This window comes from Lynx rufus, unplaced genomic scaffold (genome assembly GCF_022079265.1).
Source record: "Lynx rufus isolate CCGP_SWC_20201006 ecotype Redwood Valley unplaced genomic scaffold, mLynRuf1.p SCAF_1, whole genome shotgun sequence".
In the NCBI taxonomy this organism is placed as follows: domain Eukaryota; kingdom Metazoa; phylum Chordata; class Mammalia; order Carnivora; family Felidae; genus Lynx; species Lynx rufus.
Genome location: NW_025814823.1, coordinates 111,286,217 through 111,310,152, shown reverse-complemented (window position 1 = coordinate 111,310,152; position 23,936 = coordinate 111,286,217). Strand labels below are relative to the sequence as shown.

The window sequence follows — 23,936 nt, the reverse complement described above, 5'->3', positions numbered from 1 at the left end:
TTCCCTGCTCACACTCTGTCTCTCTTCATCTCAAAAATAAATAAACACTGAAAATATTTTTAAAAAATCTTAAACGCCCCCAAAACCCCAAATTGAGATGCACTAGAAGTATGAAATACATACTGAATTGCAAAGACTTAGCACAAGAATGTAAAATATCTCATTATAATGGTTTTACATTAATTACATGTTTAAGTGTACATGGATCTAATAGGTTAAATATAATTATTAATTAAAATGCATTTTACCTGTTTATTTTTACTTTTAAAAAGTGTGGCTACTAGAATTACATGTGTGCTTGCACTTGATTTCTATTGAACACTGCTGCTTTAGATGCACAGGTGTCTTAGCCTCTCCTGCTCCACATTTATCAGCTAGGTCAGCTTTCAGGTGTGGGTCTTGCGGCAGGCCCCCTGCAGCCCTCATCTGGACCATGGTGGCCCAGTGAGCCTGGCGTCATGCTGGAGGAGGGAGGGAGGAGGGGGAGGCTGGGGTGCCGAGCCCAGGGCAGCTGGCCCAGAGAGTAGACAGCTCCGAAGGCCAGCCAGTTGGGTTGGCTCCCATGTGTTCTGCTGTGTGGAGTCACAGAACCTTGGATCTGGAGGCACCCTTGGGGACCTATTGCCCATTGCACCAGTGACAAAACAGCAAACAACCAAGTCAGTGGTCCCAGAAGCTTGAGTCCCAATTCAACCCCCTTCCCAAACTGCCTCCCCTGGGGCTCTCAGGGGAGGTTCAAGACCCCTTCCTAGTTTGCAGTTTGATGCATCTTTGCACATGCCGAGCCCTTTCAGGAACTCTGTTGTCCCTTTTTAATCCAGCTGCCCTTGACCAAGTAACTGTTTATTCTTCAGGTCTCCACTGCCTGGAAGCTCTAGATGGCGGGACCCTAGTGGTATACAACCCACCACACTGGCAGAACGAGGTATATGGCCGATAGATTCATTGTTGAATGGCCAAATGAATGCGTGGTGTCTCTTCTTTAGGGAAACTCTTCCTGAAGCCTCCCATCCCCCAATCAGCACAGGCCTCCATATCTCCCAGTTCCCTCATCATCTGCATCCCTGTTGGGTCTGTGAGCTGCCCTGGGAGGCAGGGATGGTAGCTACATTCCTAACACTTTCCAGAGCCTGGCATGGAGCAGGTGCTCAGGAAATAATGAATGGAAAACACACACCTGGGCCAACATCTCCCCTGATGTAGGGACAGATGCCCAAGGTTCCTGGCGAACCTACCAACTGTCCAGGAAGGTGGCTCATGGGAGGTGGGAAGAGTACAGCAGTCTAGCCTGTGACACTGAATTTCCCCTCTTATCAGAGGTGTGGCTTTGGGTACCTCCCTCACCGGCTCTGAATTCCGGGGGATGCCAACATCAAGAAACAAATGAAATACTGCCCTGAAATACAGTATGGGTGTTGAGCGCTATGCCCATCCCTGTTAGCACTCTTTACGAGGTAGCAGTAGGTTCCGAGGGACACGCTGAGAGCACTTGCTGACTCACTTAGCCGGCTGGTGGCTGTGGACCCCCTCCTCCACTGAATGTAACAGAGCCGCACACCAGCCAGCACAGAAAACATTGCTTTATTAACTGCGTTTGCCAACACACGAGGAGTGCAAAGGGCTCCTTGAGACACAGGCCCTGGTTGGGGCCAGGGTCTGGAAACCCTCATGAGTGAGTGGGACAGGATGGGACTAGGAGCTACGCAGCAGCGGCAACACAGAATCATGCAGGGCATGGCGGGCACTGGCCACGGCAAAGCGGCCATACATTCTATTGCTCGTTAAGGGTAGCGAACATGGACAATGTACAAAAAGGAGAAATAGGTCTTTGCGTTAATGAAAAATACATTTTTTCTCTACAAAGGAATCTTTTCTAATACAAGAAAATAAATATTGCAACATAAGCCAAAAATAATTTAAAATTGCTCTTTTCAATATATTTTCAATATTTCTCTTGTATATTAACAAATGGCACATCACTTTCTTTGAAACAAGGACAGAAGGTGTCTCCTCCTGTGACATTCATATCATCCCCCCACCCCGAGCCGTTTGTGGAGCACAGAGTGTTGTGCATCTGAGGGACAAGGTGGCAGGAAGTGCCTTAAAGAACAACCAAAAGTCCCAGACTCCAGCCCTGGCTCTTTGGCCAATGTGGCCAGCTGGGCCAGGGGCATGGGAAGTGGCCTCCCCAAGGGCCTTGGTACAGGCATCCAGACCATTCTGCAGAGCTTCAGGCATGGCCAGAGGTTGGCCACATCTGGCAGTGAGCAAGGAAATGCCAAGTTCAGCCGCTGCCAATGTCTGTTAGTATCATCGGGCAGTCGATGCTCTAGAAATTGCCCCAGCAGGTCCCACAATATGCCCAAACGCAACACGCAGACATGCACATACGTGGACACACGAGACGTGCCCTGGCACATGCATACCTACAGACTGGCACCCACGTCCGGAAACCCAGGTGGCTTCTCTAAGGAAACCGAGACCCTGACATAGCAAATGCTCATACACTGTCACAAAGTCAGAGCTCATTTAATAAAATAAACCCTTCTACCTTTCTTCTCCTTATTGACTTTAAAATACATTTGTGATCCATAAAAATACTTTCCTTGCACCTCATCCTTCCTGGCTGTGATGAGGAGGAGGACTGTGCAGCCAGGACCAGGAGAAGGGTGGATGGCAGCCAGGAGGAGTAATAGGAGCTTCTCCCTCCTGGGAGAGGGCCAGTGAGTATGGTGGGCAGAGGTGCTCAAGCAAAAGATCTGCCTCAGCCTCTGGCCTGCAAAAGGACTTCTGTCTCGTTCCCTGCTTCCCGCCTCAACCCCAGGGTTGGCAAAGCTGTCTACACTGTGGACAGGAGATGGGAAAAAGAGTGAAAAGGGCTGTGGCTAATGGTGGGAACCAGTATCCTTGTCCTCTGTGTGGTCTTGCTGGACATCCCAGAGGTGGACAGCTGCGGGGCGAGAACAGCTCTAGGGCCAGGTCTGGGAGTTAAGGTTCTCCCACCTCCCCCACCAGCTAGCCTAACAGATCCCTGAGCCCTGCACAGGACACAGCCCCAGGGATAGTCCAGTCCAAAGCAAGAGCCAACACAGAAGGGAATCCAGAGGCCAACTTGGGTGGAGTACCCCTGAAGGGTGCTGGCTACCCTTCCTGACCCCAGCCAGACACGCTGCAGTATATTCCCTTCCGTGTTCTCTCCTGCCCTCCTGCCCTAGCCTCTGCCCCCAGGGAGCCCAGACTTCGCCTCCATATGCATGAAGCGGTGGGAGGGGGACAAGCGTGGAGTCTACTGGGCAGGAGCCATTCCTGGCACCCCACCTCTCCCCCTGGCAGAGTTTGGTTGTTCTTTAAGCTCCTCACTTGGTTCCCTGTGAGGTCAGACTGGGCAATCTGGCACAGACAAGATTGTGACCCAAAGCAAGGGGAAGGAAGGAGGACTGTTCAAAGGCAGTAAACAGAGAACGGGGATGGGCCGCTGGTGCGGACACTGCACTGGCCGTTACTACCAAGACGGCAGGCAGACTAAATTCCACATGGTAGCTTGTGCCATTCCAACGCCCAGAATCCTTGAAGCCCGCCCCGAGTCCACTCCAACTGGACACACTTGCCTGATCTTCTGAACTGAGTCCTAGCTTTGTTTCCCGTTTTGCTAAAATTCACATGAAACCGTGCGTTGATGACAATGCCACTGTCGTACCTTGGAAGTTCTGGAGTCAGGGGTGGGTGGTCAAGCTGCTGCCCATCCCGCCGATTTGCACGTTGAGTGTTTGTGTGGGGAGAACCACATGGTGAAGACCTTTGCCATGCTGGTTTTGCTGTCACTGTTCTTCCCCTCTGTGAGTCTCAGAGTTTAGGAAAGCTCACAGTGGGCCCAGCCCAGGACCGGAGTCCCAACACCTGGTTCCCACGTCCCAATTCCAACGGTTCAGCAGCAGAACAACATCTTCCAAGAGCCTGGGCTCTTCTCCTTGGGTGTGTACAATGAACATGTCTCTCTACACTTTGTTGCTAAAGAACTCCGTTAAAAAAAAAAAAAAAAGTCCAAGCGACAAGTTGTCAGGTCCAGGCTGTGCTGTATTATGGTCAAAATATTCTTTGGCATCCACAGAATGATTCGACTGATTCACTGGACTTATGCAAGATTTCTTGTCGGAGAAGTTCTGGCTTCACCAGTGGTGGAAGTGACCCAGGAGTAATTCATAAAACAAAAAAAACCCATGTTTTCACTGAATTCCTTTTATTGTTTGTTCCCTGAGCTATCACCCTGGGGCCACTCCACTGACACTCTTCAGAGCAACTACCTGGGACCTAGGGGATGGGACAGAAAAGGTGGGTGGGTGGTGGTGGGTAGGGAGGGCAGAACCAGGAAAGGGGGTAACGGCTCACAGGGACAGAGGAACCAGGAACATCCAGCAAGACTTGAAACAGCCACAGCAGGCCAACACGGCCTGCCCCGGGCCCCGGGATCCCACTTGCTTGTTGGAAGGAGGAGTTTCCAAAAGGAAACCGAGGAAGAAGCTCATCTCATAGCAGGACTGGAAAATTTGAAAAGGCAAACGGTCTGGTCTGGTCAGGTCAGCTGTCTGGGAGTGACCAGACGTCAGCCGAGACTGGCCCCAAAGGAAGGAAGGAAGTTGGAGCCCCAGAGCAATTCTCTAAGTGTGGGGAGTCTGAGCCCCACGCCCCTGTCTGGGCACTGGCCCTCCCTTGCAGCCCTCCACCGGCACTGGCGGCTGGCTGGCTGTTTGGGAGTCCCCTGAGTAAATGGCACAGCTCAGGAAGGATTCTAGGAACCCCTTCTCAGAGCCGCCGGGCTGGGCACTGGCAGGGGTGGAGCAGCAAGGGAGTGGAGGGTCGCGGGGTGGGCGGGCAGGCCTCAGATGATGTGGGTTGATCAGGAACAGCGGTGGTTCCTCTGGAACCAGCGGGCCCTCTGCGCCCCCTCAGTGCTTTCTTGTATAAGCTCGTTGTGCTTGTGACAGTGAGTAGACTCTGGCTGGGGATCACTTATTATACTTCCTTGGGGATCAGTGGAGTGCAGCAGGACCCCCCAAATGGACCCCAGTGGAATTTGGGGGCAAGGCGGGGCAGGCCCTGGGCTGGCCCATCTGCCATGAAATAATGCCCAAACGACGGTCTGTGTCACCCAGTGGCAGCGGGCTAGAGTCCTGAGCTCTTCTTCGCCTCGCCTACATCTAGCCAGGAGCCCAGCAATGCCGCGTGGGCCGGGGCGGGGTGCTGCCGCGGCGGGGATGGGGCACAGGACCTGCTAGAGCCCCTGCGGCCAGAGCCGTGGAAGGAATTCTAACGTCCTAGGCCAGCACAGAGGAAAGACAACAGTGTGGAATTCAAAACTCTCTCTATATTAAAAATAAAACCACAACAGAGTGGCAGTCTCAAGGATCTGAGACACTCAGCAGAGATTGGAAATGGCAGTTGTGACTGGGCTGAGGCCTCGTGGGAGGACCAGGGCAGGGCCTGGGACAGGGTGGGGGTGACTTAGGAGGCCAGTACCCCCATGCGGACCACCTCCTCAGCCCCTGCTTCCCGGGGAGCCCGCTGCACCCCACTGTCCTCAGCTTCCACATCTGAGTCGCTCATCTCTCCATCAGAGAAGTAGCCGTCAGTCTCAGTGTCAAAGTGTAGGCTGACCTTGGGCCTCTCGGCCACAGCAGAGGGCGGTCCTGTCCCAGCATCAGGCCTGGTACCTGGCGATCTCCGGGTTCCCTTGTTTTCTCGGGGCAGCCGGAGCCGGCCCAAGGGCTTGGGGCTCACTGTAGGGCCAGGCACTTGGACATTCGAGTCAGCAGCCATTGGGGCTGCCTCGTCCAGGGTCTCGGGGGCCAGAGGAGGGGGGCTGTCGGGGGCCGCTGGGATGGGACAGTCCCCAGCTGTGGGACTAGACGGCAGGTGGGAAGGCGTTCGCCGCGTTGGTTTCCGGGCCACTAGGCCCTGACCACCCTTGCCGCTGGCTGCATCCTGGCCCCAGGGCTTCTTGGGGGATTTGTCCGGAGTCGTCCGTGAGCCAGGCCCGTCCTGCGGCGGCTTCTTCTTGGCAGGCAGGCGGGTGCGGCCACGGGCCTTCCTGGCAGGGTCCCCAGGTCGCAGTGAGGGGTCCCGCATGAAGCTCAGCAGTGTCTCCTCGTCTTGCAGCAGCTCCTCTGACAGTAGCCCCGGGGCGGGGTCTTCGCGGTGCCCGTTGTTTAGTGACCACTCGCTCATGGCCATGTTCTCTGCTGTGATCTGCACTGACTGCGCCAGCCAGCTGTTGAAGAAGGTGCCATCGATGGGGAATGAGGTGGACAGGCCTGGCCAAGGGGAGAGAGGAAGCAAGTGAGACGCTCGTAGGTGTGTATCCCACCCTTTCAGGAAGCCCTCCCGGACCCTCCCCAGCAGGCCACTGTGCACCTCCCTCCCTCTTTTCCTCTTGCCAGACCCAATTAAGCCATCTTGTTTGCTGATCCCTCCTGTCAACACCACCAAAGAGGGACTATATGGGTCCACACCATATACCTCTCTCCCCAGGACAACCTACTCCCAGAACTGGCTTCATGATTTGGAACCCAGAATGTAAAGTGAAAATGTGGGCTCCCTGTTCAAAAATTATTAAGGATTTCAAGGTGACAACAGTAGAGCATTAAACCAAGCAAGAGCCCTTTGAGACTGCACAGGTACACACACCCATGAAGCCGACTCTGCACCTCTCCCATCCCGGGGTGCAGAGGATGAAGGAATGAAGGAAAACGCCTCAGGCCACCAGGGGGCGCTGTTTTTTTGTGAGAATTATTTCTGAAGCAGACAAGTTGGATAGGGTAGCCAAGTGCATCTGTGTAGAAGGTCCCTCTTGGATGTCAGGGCCAGCAGGTGAAACTGGGCCTTCCTTCTGATACCCAAGTGGTCAAGTGGTCCCATTCCTGAGAATGAGGGACATACAAGATGACATGAGGCTTCCCTGCTGGAGACAGGTCTGGATAATTCCACTGTCATCCCTGAGGAAGTGTTCTAGGGGAAGCATGTGATACCTTGGGAGAGAAAGCCCAAAGCTGGTGGGGGGGGGGGGGAGGGTGGTAGAGGGCTCAAGGGCTGTTCTGCTTAATATAGGAGCACTAAGGAGTCTGTGACTGACCATGTACTGGGCCAATACCTGTGGCCACTCCTTTGGGTCTCTCTGGGTGGCTCCAGGAAGGTTCCCTAGTGCTGAAGGGAGGGCTCATTTGAGAAATTCCAGCAGAGCGGGACCAGGATGGAGAATTCTGGCTGACCCTCATTTCCCAGCATAGGGCTACATTCTGTAAAGGCACAGAGGGCCCACATGTCCCCTGGGGACTCTAGGAGTCTGGCTAAGAGAATGTGAGGGCAGCTCCTGAGACCCTGGCCCAGCCTCCAGATGTACAAAAGGGGAATTTCTTGGGATGCCAGATGGGACAGAGACCCTATCTACTTTCCTTTATGGTTAAAAGATATGAGCACCTGGGCATGGAAGGGCCTGGCTAGCCCTCTTGGGCTTCCTACTCTGTGCAACAGAAGTGCTGGTGGACCTTGCTGGCCTTAGGTTCGGGGCTGCAAGTGGAGTGATGGTGTAAGCCTGGCCATGTTCGCCAGGCCAGTGTGGCCACTCACTCACCCAGCTGCCCCAGGACTGAGTCGGGCCCCGCCTTCACTTTCTCTTTCTTCTCGGGGCTGCCCTTCGGGCCCTCACGGCCTTTCCTTTTCGAGTCGCTCTTCTTGCCCTTTGCTCTCTTCCCAGACCCCTCTGCCAGGGAAAGAGAGAGCAGGAGGGAGGTGGTTACCCCGAGCAGCTCAGTCAAAACCAAGATCACTATGGGCCATCCATATGATAGTCCTCTATCACCTGTGCCTCAACTTCCAGGTCACTTTGCCCTGCTAATGTGTCCTAGGCTCAGAGCCCCAGGACCTGGGATAAATGGGGCTCCTGTGAGTCAGGGACAGCTGATGGGGAACAGAAGGTAAGTGCCTACTGCTGCCCTTGAATGGCTTGGGGAGGGCGCAGGGCCACAAAGCGGGTGGAGGACCCTCCTCCAGGACCTGGAATGCAGTCTGACATCTACATGGCCTATAGATGTCGGGGTGGGGTGGGAGTCCTGGTGGGTGCAAAGGGTAACTACAGGTGAGTGGCCAGGTCAGGGCCTTCAATGCTAGGCCTAGCGGCCAGACATGGATGTGGAGAGAAGTCAGGACTATCTGAGGAGTCAAGAGATGTGGGTTCTAGTCCAGCCATAGTGGTCAGTCCCATGAGCAAGTCTCCTGCCTTGGCTTCTTGGTCTGCTCTCAAGGTCACACAGCAGATAGCAGACTCGGGGTGCACACCTGGCCCTTATATCCTTTTGGTCCGTGACCACATAGGTTTAGGGAGCCACAGAGAACACTGGAGCAGGAGAGGGACATCTGCAGGGGGAGGCCCAGCTGCCAGAAATCTTCTCCTAAGTTTTTCAGCAGGAGTCTGGAGTGCTTCTCAGATAAAGGTTTACAAGAAATTTGAGGGATATGGACTCTCCCTAGCTGTGCTGCTAATCCCCTGTGCAACCTCAGAATCCTCATCTCTGACATGACACTCCTGCCTACATGCTCTGGAGGGAGATTTCTAAGGTTTCCCAGTGCCCTCAGGAAAGTCTGAGCTCCTTCTGAGGCCGCAAGACCTTGCACGTCTGATCCTAGCAAGACCCCAACCTCACTTGAGACGTGGTCCTTTTGCCCAAGTTGCTGCTATGCCAGCCTCCTTCCAGTTTCTCTAAAAAGACAAGCTCCAGCCTCTAGGATTCCAAATTTTACTGCTCTTCAAGTGGTTCATGGCCTAAACATAACTGCCACAGGAAGGCTTCTCCAGTGCTCCGGCCAGACAGGCCTCGACGATATGCTTGTAGCCATATGCCCATCCCAGGGGTCATCAGTTTTGGGCAGAAGCAAACCAGTCTTCTCCCCACATGTCTCGCTCTGAACAAAAGGATGCCTGATGCTGCCACTCAGCTCCAGGAGCTGCAAATGTCCCCAGATTCAGTGTGGGGATGCAGACCTGGCTCTTGACCTCGGTTTTCTGGAATCCTGTGCCTGAGGGTACTACAGGCCTTGCCACGTTCTGTTACCCTGATTGTGGGCCTCTCCTTCTGCAGCTGGACCTCTCACCACAGTGAGGTCCTAAGAAGCCAGACACATAGCTCCAGGATCACCACTGCTGTGAAGCCATCTCTGGTACTTCTGTCCCTGCACTGGTGCCAACTGCAGCCCCTTGGGCACCACTTTCCTTTATCTTTCCAGATGGTGAGCTCCACAAAGACAGGAAGCCTATCCATTCCGCCCATGGCAACGTGCCCCGCAGTACCCGGCACAGGGCCTGGCATCCTGTCTACACTCAGTTTTAATACTCGCTGAAAAAATCAACAGAGGAGAAGGAGCCTGGAGAGCTCTGGCAGCCAGGAAGCTGCCAGTCTTGGGGATGCATGGTAAGCTCTGACCTTTGCATGGACACGACCCGGCCTCACCCAGGACCTGTTTTTGGCAGGGCTGGTTCCTTGGGCCAGAGTAGGTGGTGATCCCAAAGTGCAAATGAGGCAGCTTGGCTCAGACAAGGGTGGGGCGGTACCAGGTCCTCAGTCATTCGTTCTGGGGGTGGCCCAACAGCTCTGGTTCCTCTCCACTGCAGGCCTAGCCTGACCCAGAGGCTGAACTAGCAGCGGCAGCTCCTGGCTCAAAATATCTTGCCACCGAGCTGCATGTAATTCTACATTAGAGGACCTTTTTTGAGTTAAGCATTGCCCTTCTGAACATGTAAACACTCTGGGAAGGGCCCTGTATCTGGCAATATCCACACAACTGGCAGAAAACAGCGACACTGGAGATTCTTTGGCCTTAGATTTCCAGATCTCTTAAATACATGTCACGGGAAGAGTTTAAGAAGAAAGCAGATAATCAACATCACTTATCATCAGGGAAATACAAATCAAAGCCACGATGAGATACTACCTAACACCTGTCAGAATGGCTAACGTTAACAACTCAGGCAACAACACACGTTGGCGAGGATGTGGAGAAAGAGGATCTCTTTTGCATTGTTGGTGGCAATGCAAGTTGGTGTAGCCACTCTGGAAACAGTATGGAGGTTCGTCAAAAAATTAAAAATAGAACTACCCTACGACCCAGTAATTGCACTACTAGGCATTTATCCACGGGATACAGGTGTGCTGTTTCAAAGGGACACATGCTCCCCCTTGTTTATAGCAGCACTATCAATAGTCAAAGTATGGAAAGAGCCCAAATGTCCATCGATGGATGAATGGATAAAGAAGATGTGGTATATCTATACAATGGAGTATTACTTGGCAATCAAAAGAATGACATCTTGCCATTTGCAACTATGTGGAACTGGAGGGTATTATGCTAAGTGAAATCAGTCAGTCAGAGAAAGACAAAGATCATATGACTTCACTCATATGAGGACTTTAAGAGACAAAACAGATGAACATAAGGGAAGGGAAGCAAAAATAGTATAAAAACATGGAGGGGGACAAAACAGAAGAGACTCATAAATATGGAGAACAAACTGAGGGTTACTGGAGGGGTTGTGGGAGGGGGGATGGGCTAAATGGGTAAGGGGCACTAAGGAATCTACTCCTGAAATCACTGTTGTAAATGTTAAAAAATAAAAAATAAAATTAAAAAAAAAAAGAAGAAAACAGACAAAAAGAACTGCTAGTAGGCATCCAAATTTTATCAGATGAGGTCAGAAAGAACACAGAGGTCCTCTTCCATCTCTGGAGCAGCTGCCTGATTCAGGATCAACATGAAGCCACGCAGGGGTTCAGGGAAGCTCTCTAGCTTCTGGCCCCTTCCTGTCCCAACACCAGCTTAGAGCTACTGTGCACGCGCAATCTATTCCTGCACCACTATGGCCCTGGAACTACCTACGTATCCCCAGTGGACCAGAAAGCCTCCTCAGGAGAGGCCTGATGCCCACATTCCCATCTCTGGCTCCTTGCCAACCAACATACAACTGAGGCCCTAGTAGGTCCCAACTTGGCCTACTTAATTGGTTCTGGAAGGTCTGTGTATGGGCCAGTGGCCCCCACTAGGACCTGAATACACAAACCCTCCTTGGGACCTGGCCCATTGAGAGTGTGCACGCTGAGCGGTGGCTGGCGGGGGGCAGGGAAGATGCCTACCTCGACACAGGTCCTGTTCAATCAGTTTCATCTGCAGGTGGAATATCTGTTCCTGGAGTTTGCAGATGGCGTGTTTTGTTCTCTCACGTCTTGTTACCATGTAGCACAGATTTCTAACCTGAGGAGACAAGACAGAGGTTTTCCACTTTACTCATGGGCAGCCACACCTGACCTCCCAGCCCTGGGGTGAGGGTTGGGGGGGCACTGCTTGCCTAACCTGCCTGGGACATCTAGGAATCAATTCCCAAGCCCTGAGTGTGTCCTCAGCCCTGAGCCACAGTTCTCTGGTCCAAAACACAGGCCAAGTACAGCCTTGACCCTGCGGCTCCCACTGGGCCTGGGCCAGAGCAGGCAGGGAGAGCATCCAGTTAGCTCAGGCTGGTGACTCTACCTGCCTTCTCTAGGCATGAACTTCCTGGCTCACTCTCCCATGCTGCCCCTGTGGCTGCCCTCCCCCTACCTACACAGTGCCCCCAGGCTCAGTGGGGCCTTGTAAGGTTACCAATTCCATCCCTCTGCCTCCTGTCCAAGGACTCTTGTCCATCAAAGATATTCCTCAGCCAAAAACACCATGACAAGGCCAACTTCTATCCTGAGACACAAATGGCCATGGTGCAGAGAAGAAAGAGCTCCAGCAGAGCAGCTTTGAGTAGTCAGGCAGTCTCTGACCCCTGGGGCTGAGTGTGCCATGTCCACTTGCTGCACTAAGACCTGAGCCAAGCCCATGCCTGCTCTGGCCAAGGCCCTTCCACATGGCTATGTTCACTCAGCCTGAGACAGAAGTTCTCAGGAGGAAAGGCAGGGGCCTCTCTGACTGCTTAAGGGCCGCTAGGAAGAGAGTCTAGTCCTTTGGAGACCGGTTTGCTTAAGCTCACTCTGCAGCTGTTCTGGAAGCACCTGAAGGATGGGCCATGTTGCTCCCCATCCACCTGGTGCCTTTCCCCAGTTGTGCCATCCCCTCACAGCCACTCTCAGAGTATATCACACTTCTGGGCCCCTCCCTCAAGACATTTCCTTGTTCCACCATGGTCTTTAGCTCAGGTTGAAGCCTCCAAAGCAGGGACAGATGGCCAGAAGCTGTGCGCTGGAATTCTGGGTCCCACCAGGGTCTGTGCAGCTGAGGCCAGTACTTCCGTCTGCAGATGGGTTCCATCTTCAAAGCTGAGTTCAGGCTGCATGACCTTGAGTTGCCTGGGGGAAACCTATGGGTTTCAGAGCCTCTGCCTGTTATCATGACTTCCATTTCTCCTGGCCTGGGGGTAGCTGTGATCACACCTCTCTGTGGACATGGATGTCCTCCCTTCTTTCCTGAGCTCAGTGGTGAAGGATATCCCAGAATGTCGGCTCCAGGCTCTGTATGGACTCTAAGGAGCATTCCACCCTTAGAATGTGTGTACCCAGCCTAGACCACAGACATGGCCATTCAAGGCAAACACCTCCCCAAAGGGGCAGCCGCCTGGCCCCAGCCTAAGAGCCCTTGCTTCCTCTCAAATCCTGGACTTCCTCAGGAGCTCCTCATAATCACACATCTCTAAGCACCAGCTTCAGCTCTGGGAACTCACATGGTGTTCGCCCTGGCTCAGCAGTGGGCAATGCCATCAGGTCCCTTTTTTCTGAGGGCTTGCTGCCCAGCAGGGCAGAGAGATGCAGAGCAAGTACTGACAGGACCAGGCAGCCCTGACCCAGACCTGGGGGTGGCAAGAAGGCTTCCTGGACAAAGGGACGAGTGGATGTTGATCACACAGAAGTGCATCAGCTGGGGATGAAGATCCAGAGTAAGGCCAGGCAGGGGAGAGGCAGAGCAAGGCCCTGTGTCTACAATGCTAGGCCAAGGGCAGCTGGGGGTAAGGTGGGGGAGGCAGAAATGCTGAGACCCTGGCATCACCCTTCAGGATCCAGCTCTTCCTCGCTCACCCCCAGAGCCATCCCATCAGTCCCTGATGAACATAACTCTTTCCCATCAGCTCCCTCCATTTCCTGGTCACCTGCACTGGCTCCATCTGGACAAGCAGGCATTCTGGCCCCTCTGCTATCCCAGATCATCTTCTTGAAATGTAAATCCTCCCCCTGTTAACACTTCCACTGTTTTCCCTCCTGGGTTGAACAGTGCCTCCTGCCAAATTTTGTCTACCTGGAACCTCAGATATAATCAATTATGATGAGGTCATACCACATATTAATGAGCCCTAAATCCAATGACTGGTGTCCTCATAAAAGGCCATGTGAAGACACATATAGAGAGAATGGTATGTAACAACAGAGACAGAGATGGAATCATGGGTCTACAAGTCAAGAAATGCTAAGGGTTGCTGGCAATCAGAAGCCAGGAGAGAGGCTCGGAACAGATCCTCCCTCAGAGTCTCTAGACAGAATCAACATTGCCAACATCTTGATCTTGGATTTCTGGTCTCTAGAACTGTAAGAAAACATATTTTATGGCACCCGGGTGGCTCAGTAGGTTAAGCATACGACTTCAGCTCAGGTCTGATCTCACCGTTCGTGAGTTCAAGCCCTGTGTCAGGCTCTGTGCTGACAGCTCTGAGCCTGGAGCCTGCTTCAAATTCTGTGTCTGCCTCTCTCTCTGCCCCTCCCCTGCTAGCACTCTGTCTCTCTCTCTCTCTCAAAAAAAAATAAAAAAAAGGAACCTCCAGAAGGCCTTCCTTCCCTGTCCACTGCATCTAAGCAGCTCAGCATTATTCTCCCTGAAACCTGGTCTGCTTCCCTCCTGGGAGTCACATGGCTTCCTGTGCATGGGGACCATGGGGGTGAAGAGAGGTAGACAGACTCATGACTTTGAAGGCCTCAAAACAAACCAGTCAATACATCAAACCTAAAAACAGTTCAAAGTCCAGCTTTTAAAAAATTTCCCAAACATTCCACCATCGAACTTACTCTAACGTTAATCCTTAACAATGACATGAGCTTTAGAGGTGCAGAGTCCCCTTCAAAGAAACCACTACTTACTTCATCACTTTCTATTAAAATACAGATTTTTATTTTATTTGTTTTTTGTTCTTTCATCTGAAACTTTACAAAAAGGTTTCTCACAGCAAACCTAAATGAATTACTGGCATCAAGATCCTTTGGGTGGCTGGTTAGAAACACAAATTCCCAGGCTTGGGGGAGTGTGAAAGTCTCTGGTGGTTGTGTCCTCAAACAGATTTTATACAGCACTACATAATCTGAGAATTACTGCCCTAGGCCAGGGGCCTCCAAAGCGAGCTGCATAGGCTACTGACTTAGATAGTTCATTACGGCACAGGAAGGAAATATTAAAGCAAGTACTGGTATATTTTTTGATCCAATTAGAAATTCTGACTATGTTTGTTTCATGATATACAGTTGTAGATATGAATGAGGCATGAAAAATACAATATATTGCAGGTAAATGCTCCATGTTTTTCCTGATAAGATGCATGACACAATCAGTACCATCTGGAGATTCCTGCTAGGCAAGATAGGAATGCTTCTTTCTGTGAGAATCCCAACAATACCCACCTTCTGTGGTTGGTACACTGGTCATGATGTGACCACTTGTTCCCACCTCACCCTGGAACCATCGATGACTTCTCTAATTTCTCGCAAGACTGTTGGTTACATAGCTACATGTTACTGAATGTTGTCGAGTTCCACTTCTGTGATGGCTTTTGGGGACGAAGTATTAATATCACCTTAGAAGTTCATTCAGGTTATTAGGTTCCTGACACTTGTCATTATTGTTTTTTCTGATTATAAACATAGGAAGTTCTCTTTAAAAAAATCAGAGTGGGGTGCCAGGGGGCTCAGTTGGTTGAGCGTCCGACTTCAGCTCAGGTCATGACCTCATGGTTTGTAGTTTGGGCCCCACATCCGGCTCTGTGCTAACAGCTCAGAGACCACTTGAGATCCTCTGTCCCTTTCTCTCTCTGCCCCCTCTTGCACATGTGCTCTCTGTCTCTCAAAAATAACTAAACATTAACAAAAATCAGAGCAAAAAAAGATGAATTAAGTAGCAAAGTCCCCCCAAACTACAGATTGGTAATAAAAGCAGGCTTTACATTTTGAGGAAATTGTTTTGTTATCAGTAAGTTTTACAGAGTGAGCCTGAATGTGGGTGAGGAGGTTGGAGGGCCAGGGAGGGCTCCCAGCCAGTTATCCTGAGCTAGACTGGACTAGTGTTGGGCATTTGTGGAGACTAGGGAGATTGTGGGGGGCAGGCTTGGACCTATGGGCCTGTTGGGCACGAGAGGCTGGAGTTCAGAAAGGAGTGTGGGATGGATCAGCCTCCTGATGGGGAGCAGAGCTGTGGAGCAGACCACTGAGAGGTCAGACTGAGTGTGGTGAACTGATGATCACTGGGGACAGGGAGCACTCAGAGAGAGCAGAGAACAGGAGGGTATTAAGGGGGGTTCTGGTCAAAGCATCCACACAAAACGTATTTCAATACCAAAGGCATGTCTGACTGTGGTAACCACTGCTGAGAAGGATGAGGATGGAGAAGTGGCCACTGGATGTAGGTGATGGGAAGCTGTTGGTGGCCCTAGTAGATGGTAGTGGCAGGAGCCTGGCCGGAGTGGGAAGCAGTGAGGGAAGACAGGAAGGGACAGATGGGGGTTAGGGCAGAGGGTCCCATGCCTGGAAGGACACATGGAAGGAGGATGTGCTTTTGGAGATGGCAGAAGGTGAAATAGATTCAAATCTGGGAGACTGAGCAGGCATGAAGGGAAGGCCGACTCCCTTGCTGCAGGGTGTGTGCTGGGGGAAGGGGGAATGGGGGAAAAAGGGCAGAAAATCGATAGGGAGGGCTTTACAGGTGAGAAGCTGGAGGGGTCTGGTCTGATGAACAGGAGGTAAGACTGAGGGCCCAGAAGGGGGAGACTTGAGGGAGGTGGAGCCAGGGTGCAGACAGGTGATAGGCTGGGGAGTCTAGAATGTCCCAGAACAAGGCTGGCTGACAGGAACCTTGGTGGGGTTTATCCGCTCACCACTACAGGATTCCTACCAGGTAAGGCTCTGCCAGGTATGTGGCCTTCACACAGGGATAAGGGCACAGGCAGTGAGCTAATAATGCCACATGGGGTGGGGGTGAAGAAAACAGGGACAGTGAAGAGTGGGAAGCCTGGAGGGGGTGCTGAGCAGGGAAACAGAAGGCTGAGTAGGAAGGGGGATTTGAGGATACAGGGTTACTGCCGAGGGAGCACTTTGAGGTGGCGACTAGGTTTCAGTGAGATGCAGACACTAATGGGTTGGAAACATTCTAGATATGGGAGCTATGGGGGCTGAGGAGCCAGAGTTCTGGAAGCCAAGGCTGCCTTGGACAAGGTAGGCTTTGGTGGGAGGCCAAGAAGAACATGATCTGGGCACTGAGGACAGAGTAAATGGGGTATGACCAACCTGACAAGGAAGCAGGTGGGTGGCAAGTATGGGGAGGGCAAGGTCTTCTCCTTGGTAGAAGAAATAGGGCCTTGAGAAGATCCCACATGTCCCTCCTCAGGGAGGGGGGCAGATGTCTGAGAGCTGCCCCCACCCTCCCAGGCCGGGTCATGCTCTTGAGTAAACTCCTGGTAACTGGATCCAGAGCCACAGGCACGGAGGCCCTGCACAGCCCGAACTGCCAGCACGGTTGCTAGGGGACACCAGTCGGCGTTTGACAGGCTGCTCATCGGCACCGCAATTTTTTTGTCAGCTGTGAATAACTCTGGGAGACAGCAGTGGCCATGCCTTCCTGAGCTGCCTGCTGGGGCCAAGGCCGGCGGCTGAAGTTTAAGGAAAACACATAAAGGCTGACCATAAAGTGGGACTTCAGGCTAGTGGCAGCAGCGTGGCCCTGCCTTCTGCCTCTCTCAGCAAACCTCTTGCCTGGCCTCGGGGGGACACGTCGATCAGGGAAGGTACCCTGTTTCATTCCCAGGTCCTAGCACTGGGCTCACGCTTTCAGTCCTCCACGGAGCCCCTCTCTGCAAGCAGCCCACTCTTCTAAGAGCCAGAACAGCAACAATAACCACGATGAACAGCAGAGGTCACTGTGCTCCCATCACCACTGTGACTCCAAGGTCAGCTGGCTCCTTATTCCCATTTTACAGAAAGGAAACTGAAACTCAGAAGGCACAGAGCCGGGAAATGCTGGAACTGAATGCAAACCCACAACTGCCCAAGGCATCAGTCTCAACCCCGACTTTGCCTCCCTGATGAATCCAGCCCAAGCTGGCCTGGTGCCCAGTCAGAGGCTGGATACTCTTGGCCGTTGGCACTGGGCCACGACCAGGCCACCAACAGTCATGGGTCTCTGCAGAAAGCCTCCCCTGTGGCGGAGCTCTCAGCCCCGTTCACTCAAGCAAGCCACCAACGCGGCTCTGAAAGGCCCTGAGGCTAGACCTGGAGGGGATCAAGCTGGCACAGGGCTCTCTGACTCTCCACAGCTTACCAGGGCTGCACACGCCCTTGCCTCACTCTCAGCCGGTACCCCTTCAAAGTCGGCCCTGTCTCCTCTTCCTGGAGGAAGAGTGGGTTGGTTCACACCTGACTGTGGAGAGTCCCACCAGAGGCCTCTCTGCATGGCAGCTCTGGTTGCCTGGGAAGTTGCTGGCATCCTAGCCCTTGACCTTGGCCCCTTAGCCACATTTGTACCAGCTGACAATGAAGGCAAGATGGTGGGGGATGCTTTTGCTCAGGAAATGTACAGAATAGGAGGTTAAGCCAACATTTCTCCTGGTGACAAACCCCATCCCCCATCCAAGCCCAAATGCAACTCAAACCCTAGAAAACACACATTCCTCTAAGACTTTCTGTCATTCATTTTCGAGAGCCCTAGTTTCTTCACCTGCTCATTAGGGCCAGGAGAATCTACTTTGCCTCCACTTTCAAGATAATGATTAAATAAGTAACCCTGCCCCCTGGCCTCCGTGCATTGTCCAGGCGGAGCCAGTGGGCTGACCAGCAGGACCAGGGAGGTCAGACTTGAGGGGTCTTTTGGAGAACAGCAGGAGTAAAAGCAGGGTGTTTGCACTGGAGGCCTGGAGCCTGCAGACTCAGAGGTGGCCTGAGGACAACTCTGGATGCAGCTTTGGTCTCTGAAAGTACTCGATGTCCGAATGTACCTGATGCCACTGCCACATGACACAGGAGGCTGGGCTGCCCAGGAAGTAGGGGCTGCAATGTAGATGGCCTTGTTCTCTGCCCTGGCTGGAGCCAGGGACATCTGGTGTCCCCACTCTCCACCTCCCCCTTCTGATCTGGTGGCAGGCTGGCTGCCAGGTGGTAAGGTTCCCTCTCAGGCCATCGGGGTCACTTCCCCCTGACCAGGCCTCAGGGCAGAGGAGTACGGCTGAAGGAGACTGGGGAAGCCAGGTCCAGTTTCAGAGGCTCCACCTCAGGTTCCCTTCAACACGGCACAACATCCGTGAAGTTGTTCTACCCATTTTACAGACTTGCCAACGAGATGGACATAAGAAAAACAGCTGCCTCGGGTCATACAAAGCCCCATCAATGCTTTCACTCAGGATTGTTTCCTTACAAGGACTGGGGAAAGGACAGACGTGTGTCTGTGCTCATGCATGAAAGACATTATGACATGATCCCATGTGCTCTCGAACCCCAGAACTGAATGTCCCTAAAACAGCACCTGGGGTTCAGAGAATATCTGGTTTCATCTTTAGATTGCCTCCAACTTGGTGGTAGTACTTTATGCGTTGGAGGAAACACAGTGGGAAAGTCAAGTTCAAGCGTATTCTCCGTGGAAGGTGTAATCTCCTCATCTTTTCTTCTGGGGTAGTAGGAGGGAATGGAACCTTTTGGGGGCTCCCATGCTCCAGACAGAAAGCAACTTTCACTATCCCTTAACCACCACAGCTCACCCCAAAGCCATGGTGTCTACTCATCTTACTCTGCTCCCAGAACTACCACCTTGGACCAAGCCAAGACCACTGATCTCCTTAGTACACAGCTGGGGGTAGTTTCAGCCAACCCATCCACCGTAGACCCAGTGACTGGAAGTTGCAGCCAGAGGGACAGTCCCTGCTTAAAACATCCTGCAGCTTCCACACACACTTTGGTCTACCCACTCAGCTTCATCCTTCTACTCCACACAGCTGACTGTGTCTCCAGCCCACCCATATGCCCCCACGCCCCACGTTAATACCCGTTTTCCTTGCCCTGGTCCAGAACATGCCTAGTGGGCTGATACAACTTGCTGCAATTCCCAGTTTCTCCCCTGCCTGATTCCAAGCTGAAGTTCATGTGTTGGGAACAGGCTACAAATGGGGACAGAAACCAACAGAAGCTCAAAGCCTGGGTTGTGCCCCAGGTCTGATGCCCTAGAGCCTCAGGAACACAGCAGGGCCCCTACCATTCAGGCCCATAAAAGGGTTGGGACAAGAAGGGCTCAGAGATCCAAGGGCTAGAGGCTTCCCTGTTCTGCATAGTATAAGTTACCCCCACCTGGTCAGGGAACTGGAAGCCCTAAGCCCCTTGGCCAGACATCACCATTTGGAGTTGGAGAGCCATGGCTGCTGTAGGGCGGTGTACATGGGGTGGAAAGACCTCCTAGGATGCCCACCAGACAGGCCGGCAGGTGGAAAAGTGACAGGGGGACTCACCCTCTCCAAGTCCTGCCGCAGGTGTGTGAAGAGCTTCAGACGGCGGTATAGGACGTCCTGCTCCTGCTGGGCCAGGTTGTCCACCTCGTCAGTCTTGGGGGTCAGCAGTGGCTGATTGGCGTTGGCTTTCCTCTTCAGTTTCCAGTACTGGTAGATAAAGTCAACCAGCGCCTCAGCTAGCTCCAGCCGCTCAGCCACCTCAGCGGGCTCCACCAGCTCGTAGAAGTCTTCCTCTAGCTGCTGCAGCCGCTGTTTGCGTAGGGTCACCTTCTCCAAATCCTCACCAGCTGAGCTGGGCTCCACGGGATCAGAAGTGGGCTCACCCCGAGGGCCCCCGTCACTGTGCTCCTGGCAGAATGACTTGAACTTGACCTCGTCATTGTCTGCTAATATAGTCCGCATTTCCAGGCCATGGTCAAAGGCGCATGTGACGTGAAATGCTGTGACACAGGAAGGCATGGAGCACTAGAGGGAGAGGAGGGGAAATGTCAGGCATGAGGGGAGCCCTGGTAGGAAGGAAGAAGGATGTAGGCCACTCTCCAGGGTTCCACTGAGAACCCAGGATGCTGGTGAGACCCTATATAAAATGGCATGGACCCCCAACAGCCTGTGGGTATGGAAGGAGCTGTGGTATGTGGGAAGGGGGAACTCTGGGGGAGCCTGAGAGGAAATGGGTTTCAGCCCCATATATCCTGGGGAAATGGTCAGGTGATTTGACAATCCTTTGGGGATTAAGCTGCATAACTATGTGGGCAAAATGACTTTGGAACAAGAGGCATCAAAAGAAAGGCTGGTGGTGGGTCACTGCCTCCTTTCTGCAACATCATCATAGATGGGGAATCATGTCCCTCCTTTGTCCTCTGGGAAGAGGTGCTGGACAGGGACCCCTTCCTTCTCTTGTCCAGGCAGCTAGGGCCGACTCAGGGACTGCTCCTCCCTCACAGCCTTGGATGATGGCTGTGATCAACTGATAAATGTTTCAGGAATACCCCACCCAACTATTAACGACCACTTATGTCGCACTCACAAGTCATTTTGAAAGTCTTACAAATGGGTGGAGGCACATCTAGTGTTTGCAATGACAACTGTTGCTAGAGAAAGAAGGACAAAGAATGACCCCCACTTTCCAGTCTGTAGACCAGCAGCATCGGGTCACCTGGGAACTTGCTGGAAAAGCAAATTCTCAGCCCATTCTTGATCTACTGAAACAGGACCTCTGGGGATAGGCCCAGAAATGCGTGTTTTAACAAGCTCTCCAGGTATTACTGACGCACGCCAGAATGTGGGAACCAATGCTGGGGAAAGACTGGTGCAGCCCTGTCCTGTTTGGGGAGAGCCTATTAGCTCAGCTGGACGAAAAGTGTTTCCTACCCCTCCCACATGTTTGATGTCAGATGTGAGGTCATTGTATTTATTAAGCCCAAAGACAGTCGCTCTTTGGGAAAGCCAGAATCCTTCGGAATGCAGTGATGTGGTGAGCCTTTGCTTCTGCACTCTACCCCATGCCCAGAGGGACTGGGGATGGAGGAATGCCTCTCAGGTGAGGTTCTGAGTCTGGCTCCAGTCCCAGGCCTCCATGGCCCATCAGTGGTTCTGTCTATAGCACTATGGGAGTAGGGTGGGGGTGGTGGCAGCTGTGTGTTTTCCAGAGGGTCCCAGAAGCACCCCTCTACGCAGATGGTATACGCAGGAGACCTCCTGGGCGACAGCAGGTGAACGGGCCACGTACCTGGATGCAGGTGCCTGTGCACTCCTTGCAAAGGCTGCACGACAGAGCCCAGCGACTGGCTGGGATATGTGAGATCTTGGTGATGGGCTCCATCTTCTCAGGGCACCCGATGCTGACCTAGGCAGGACACAGGGAGCTGCATCAGGCCTCTCATCCCCAGCCTGCCTCTAGGGATCCCCCAAATGGGAGGTGTCTGCTGAAACCAGGCAGTGTGTGCACAGGGCAATGGGAGAGCTCCTGAATCACAAGACCTTCATGACTATCCCAGGCTGACCACTGAGTGTGTTAGCGTTTCCTCACCTGTGACCAGTCTTAAACTGTGACTGTGTATGAGAGTGCACAGCAGTCTGTGTAACTGTGTATGTGTGTGTGCATGCACAAAGATTACTTATTATAACATGTATATATTTAATTTATGTTTCTGGGCAACAAGTAAATACCCCAAAGCAGCATTTTTTTCTTGGGGGCTTCCAGAGCTTTCCTGGCCAATAGGGATGTGCCTTTATTTAGCTCTTCCTATCCCTCCTATGGGGAGAAACCAACAACCATGCCTAAGTCTTCTGGGCACAGCCCACCTCTTAGACCCAGAGGGTGCATTGGCCTCCCTACTGCCCATGTCTGAAGATAGAGGAAGGGCTCCTGTCCAGAGGTCCTAAACCAAAGGGCCCCCATGGTGGGGAGAAATCCTTGTTGGTTCTGCCTGTCTCCGCTGTGCCCAGCCCAGGCTACACTCAGAGGTAGTCCCAGCTTTCAAGATGTTGATCTGGGAGAAAGATACCACTGTCAACACAATCACTATCACCACAGAAGCCCACAATGTGGGTCCCTGCAAGAACATTCAGACTAGAAGCCCGCGAAGGGGAGGGGCATCTGCTGACAGGGCCACCTGGCTTGCTTCCAGGCAAAGGCAGCATCAGAGTGGGGCTTTATTCTGAGTCCGGGAACACAGCAGGGCTGGGTCAGAAACTCTGGTGAATGTCAGCATTTCATATTTCAAATAAAAGACCATGACCTTCCAGGAGCCCAGGGCTTCTTCTAACTCAGAGTGGGCAAAGCCTGTTGCCCACAGTCCCCCTCCACCCAGACTCAGACCCAGGCTGACCCCTCCATCCCAGCCAGTTAGCTATCCACTTCTAATGAGCTCTCTGCCTGATTGCCTGATTTCCTTTTAGGTCAGCTGGCTTATTTTTGTTTTAAACAGGGGGTATGACACTGGTTGGAACCACTGCCTGGATTTGGAAGGACCCACAACATGCTTTCACCTCTACTCCGTGGCCTGGCATCTGCCCAGCTCTCAGACCTACCACCTGGATCCCCCAGTGTCCATAATCCCATTTACCCATAGAAACTACCACCTGAGTTCTGTCCAAGTCCACAGGCAAAGCTCTCTGTGGGTCGCTGCCCCAGTTCTTCTCAGGTGCCACATGAGATATCCCTTTTTATGCAAACCTGTGGCCTTCTTTCCCAGTGCTCTGCTACCAGAGTTCTGGTAGCAGACCCTCTTATCCAGGGCTGCCCCATCCCCATGTCTGCCCACCTCAGGAATCCACAGAGCGCAGCTGACGTGCACCCACTTGGTCCCGCTCCTGGTGGGCTTCAAGGCTCCTCCTCGCTTGGGGCAGAGCAGGCACTTTGGCTGGACACCCAGGGCACATGTCCGGCACAGCCAGCTGCCCGTGGGCACCTTGAGGATCCCGTAGCATGCCTGGGAAGAGAGGAGAGTGGTCACAAGTCAGATGCAATGGCCATCTGCGTCTGGTCAGGGTTCAGCTGCAAATGGTCTCAGCCCCAGCCCGAGCTAGAAGCTACAGGGCCACACTGCTAGTAGGCTCTGGTAAGGAGGCCTCCAGAAGGATTCTAAGGCAAAGATGCCAGTCCTCTGTGGGAGGGCTCAGCTCTGCCCTCTGTTGGGAGGAAAGTCACTTTGGCCAGAGATTCCTAGTGAGTGATGGATCTCAGAAGTGTCTATGAACTCCTGCAAGTTGAACATACATTTGGGTATGTTATGATGCCTGAAGACAAGGCCCAGAGCTTTCTACTTTTTTTCATAGAGATTTGTGAAGGGGGCTCCTCCTGGTCATGCCTAGGGCTTATGGACCTAAGAGCTACTGGGTATAAGGATAAGAATGAGTGGGGGGTACACAGACAAGTGATGAAGCCCCTCTGAGCTCCCTAGGAAATATTTCAGAACCGGTGGATAAGGAGACGTGTGTGTGCGTGTGTGTGTGTACGTGTGTGTGCTAGAGTGGATCCACTGGGTTCCAGTCAAGTCTTCTATAAACAAAGCCCAGAAACACCCCACACCTGGGAGCTTTGGGGCCCAAGATCAAGAGGGGGGCATGTCAGGCAACTCCTGATTTATAACATCAATAATGATAAATACTTATAGCTCGTACTATACTGTTCTCAGCAAATAGCTCGTTAGAAGTATCTTAGTCGTCACAAGAAATTACTTTTATC

The 23,936-nt window shown here is 52.7% G+C and overlaps 1 protein-coding gene across 5 annotated transcripts in view; it reads right to left on the bottom strand.

Moving 5' to 3' along the window:
* Nucleotides 1-4,220: 4,220 nt before the first annotated feature.
* The window catches only part of JADE2 (jade family PHD finger 2), a 50,066-nt gene continuing 30,350 nt past the window's right edge, over nt 4,221-23,936 (bottom strand). For 4 of the 5 annotated variants that reach the window (XM_047084750.1, XM_047084767.1, XM_047084743.1 and 1 more), the window contains 6 exons: nt 23,014-23,181; nt 21,477-21,593; nt 19,748-20,212; nt 11,175-11,292; nt 7,625-7,753; nt 4,221-6,308 (listed from right to left, as the gene is read on the bottom strand). In XM_047084750.1, the coding sequence (XP_046940706.1) occupies nt 5,500-6,308; nt 7,625-7,753; nt 11,175-11,292; nt 19,748-20,212; nt 21,477-21,593; nt 23,014-23,181 (1,806 nt within the window). In that variant the 3' untranslated portion in view covers nt 4,221-5,499. The remainder of the gene's footprint in view (nt 6,309-7,624; nt 7,754-11,174; nt 11,293-19,747; nt 20,213-21,476; nt 21,594-23,013; nt 23,182-23,936) is intronic. The other variant, XM_047084773.1, reaches the window with a different exon arrangement.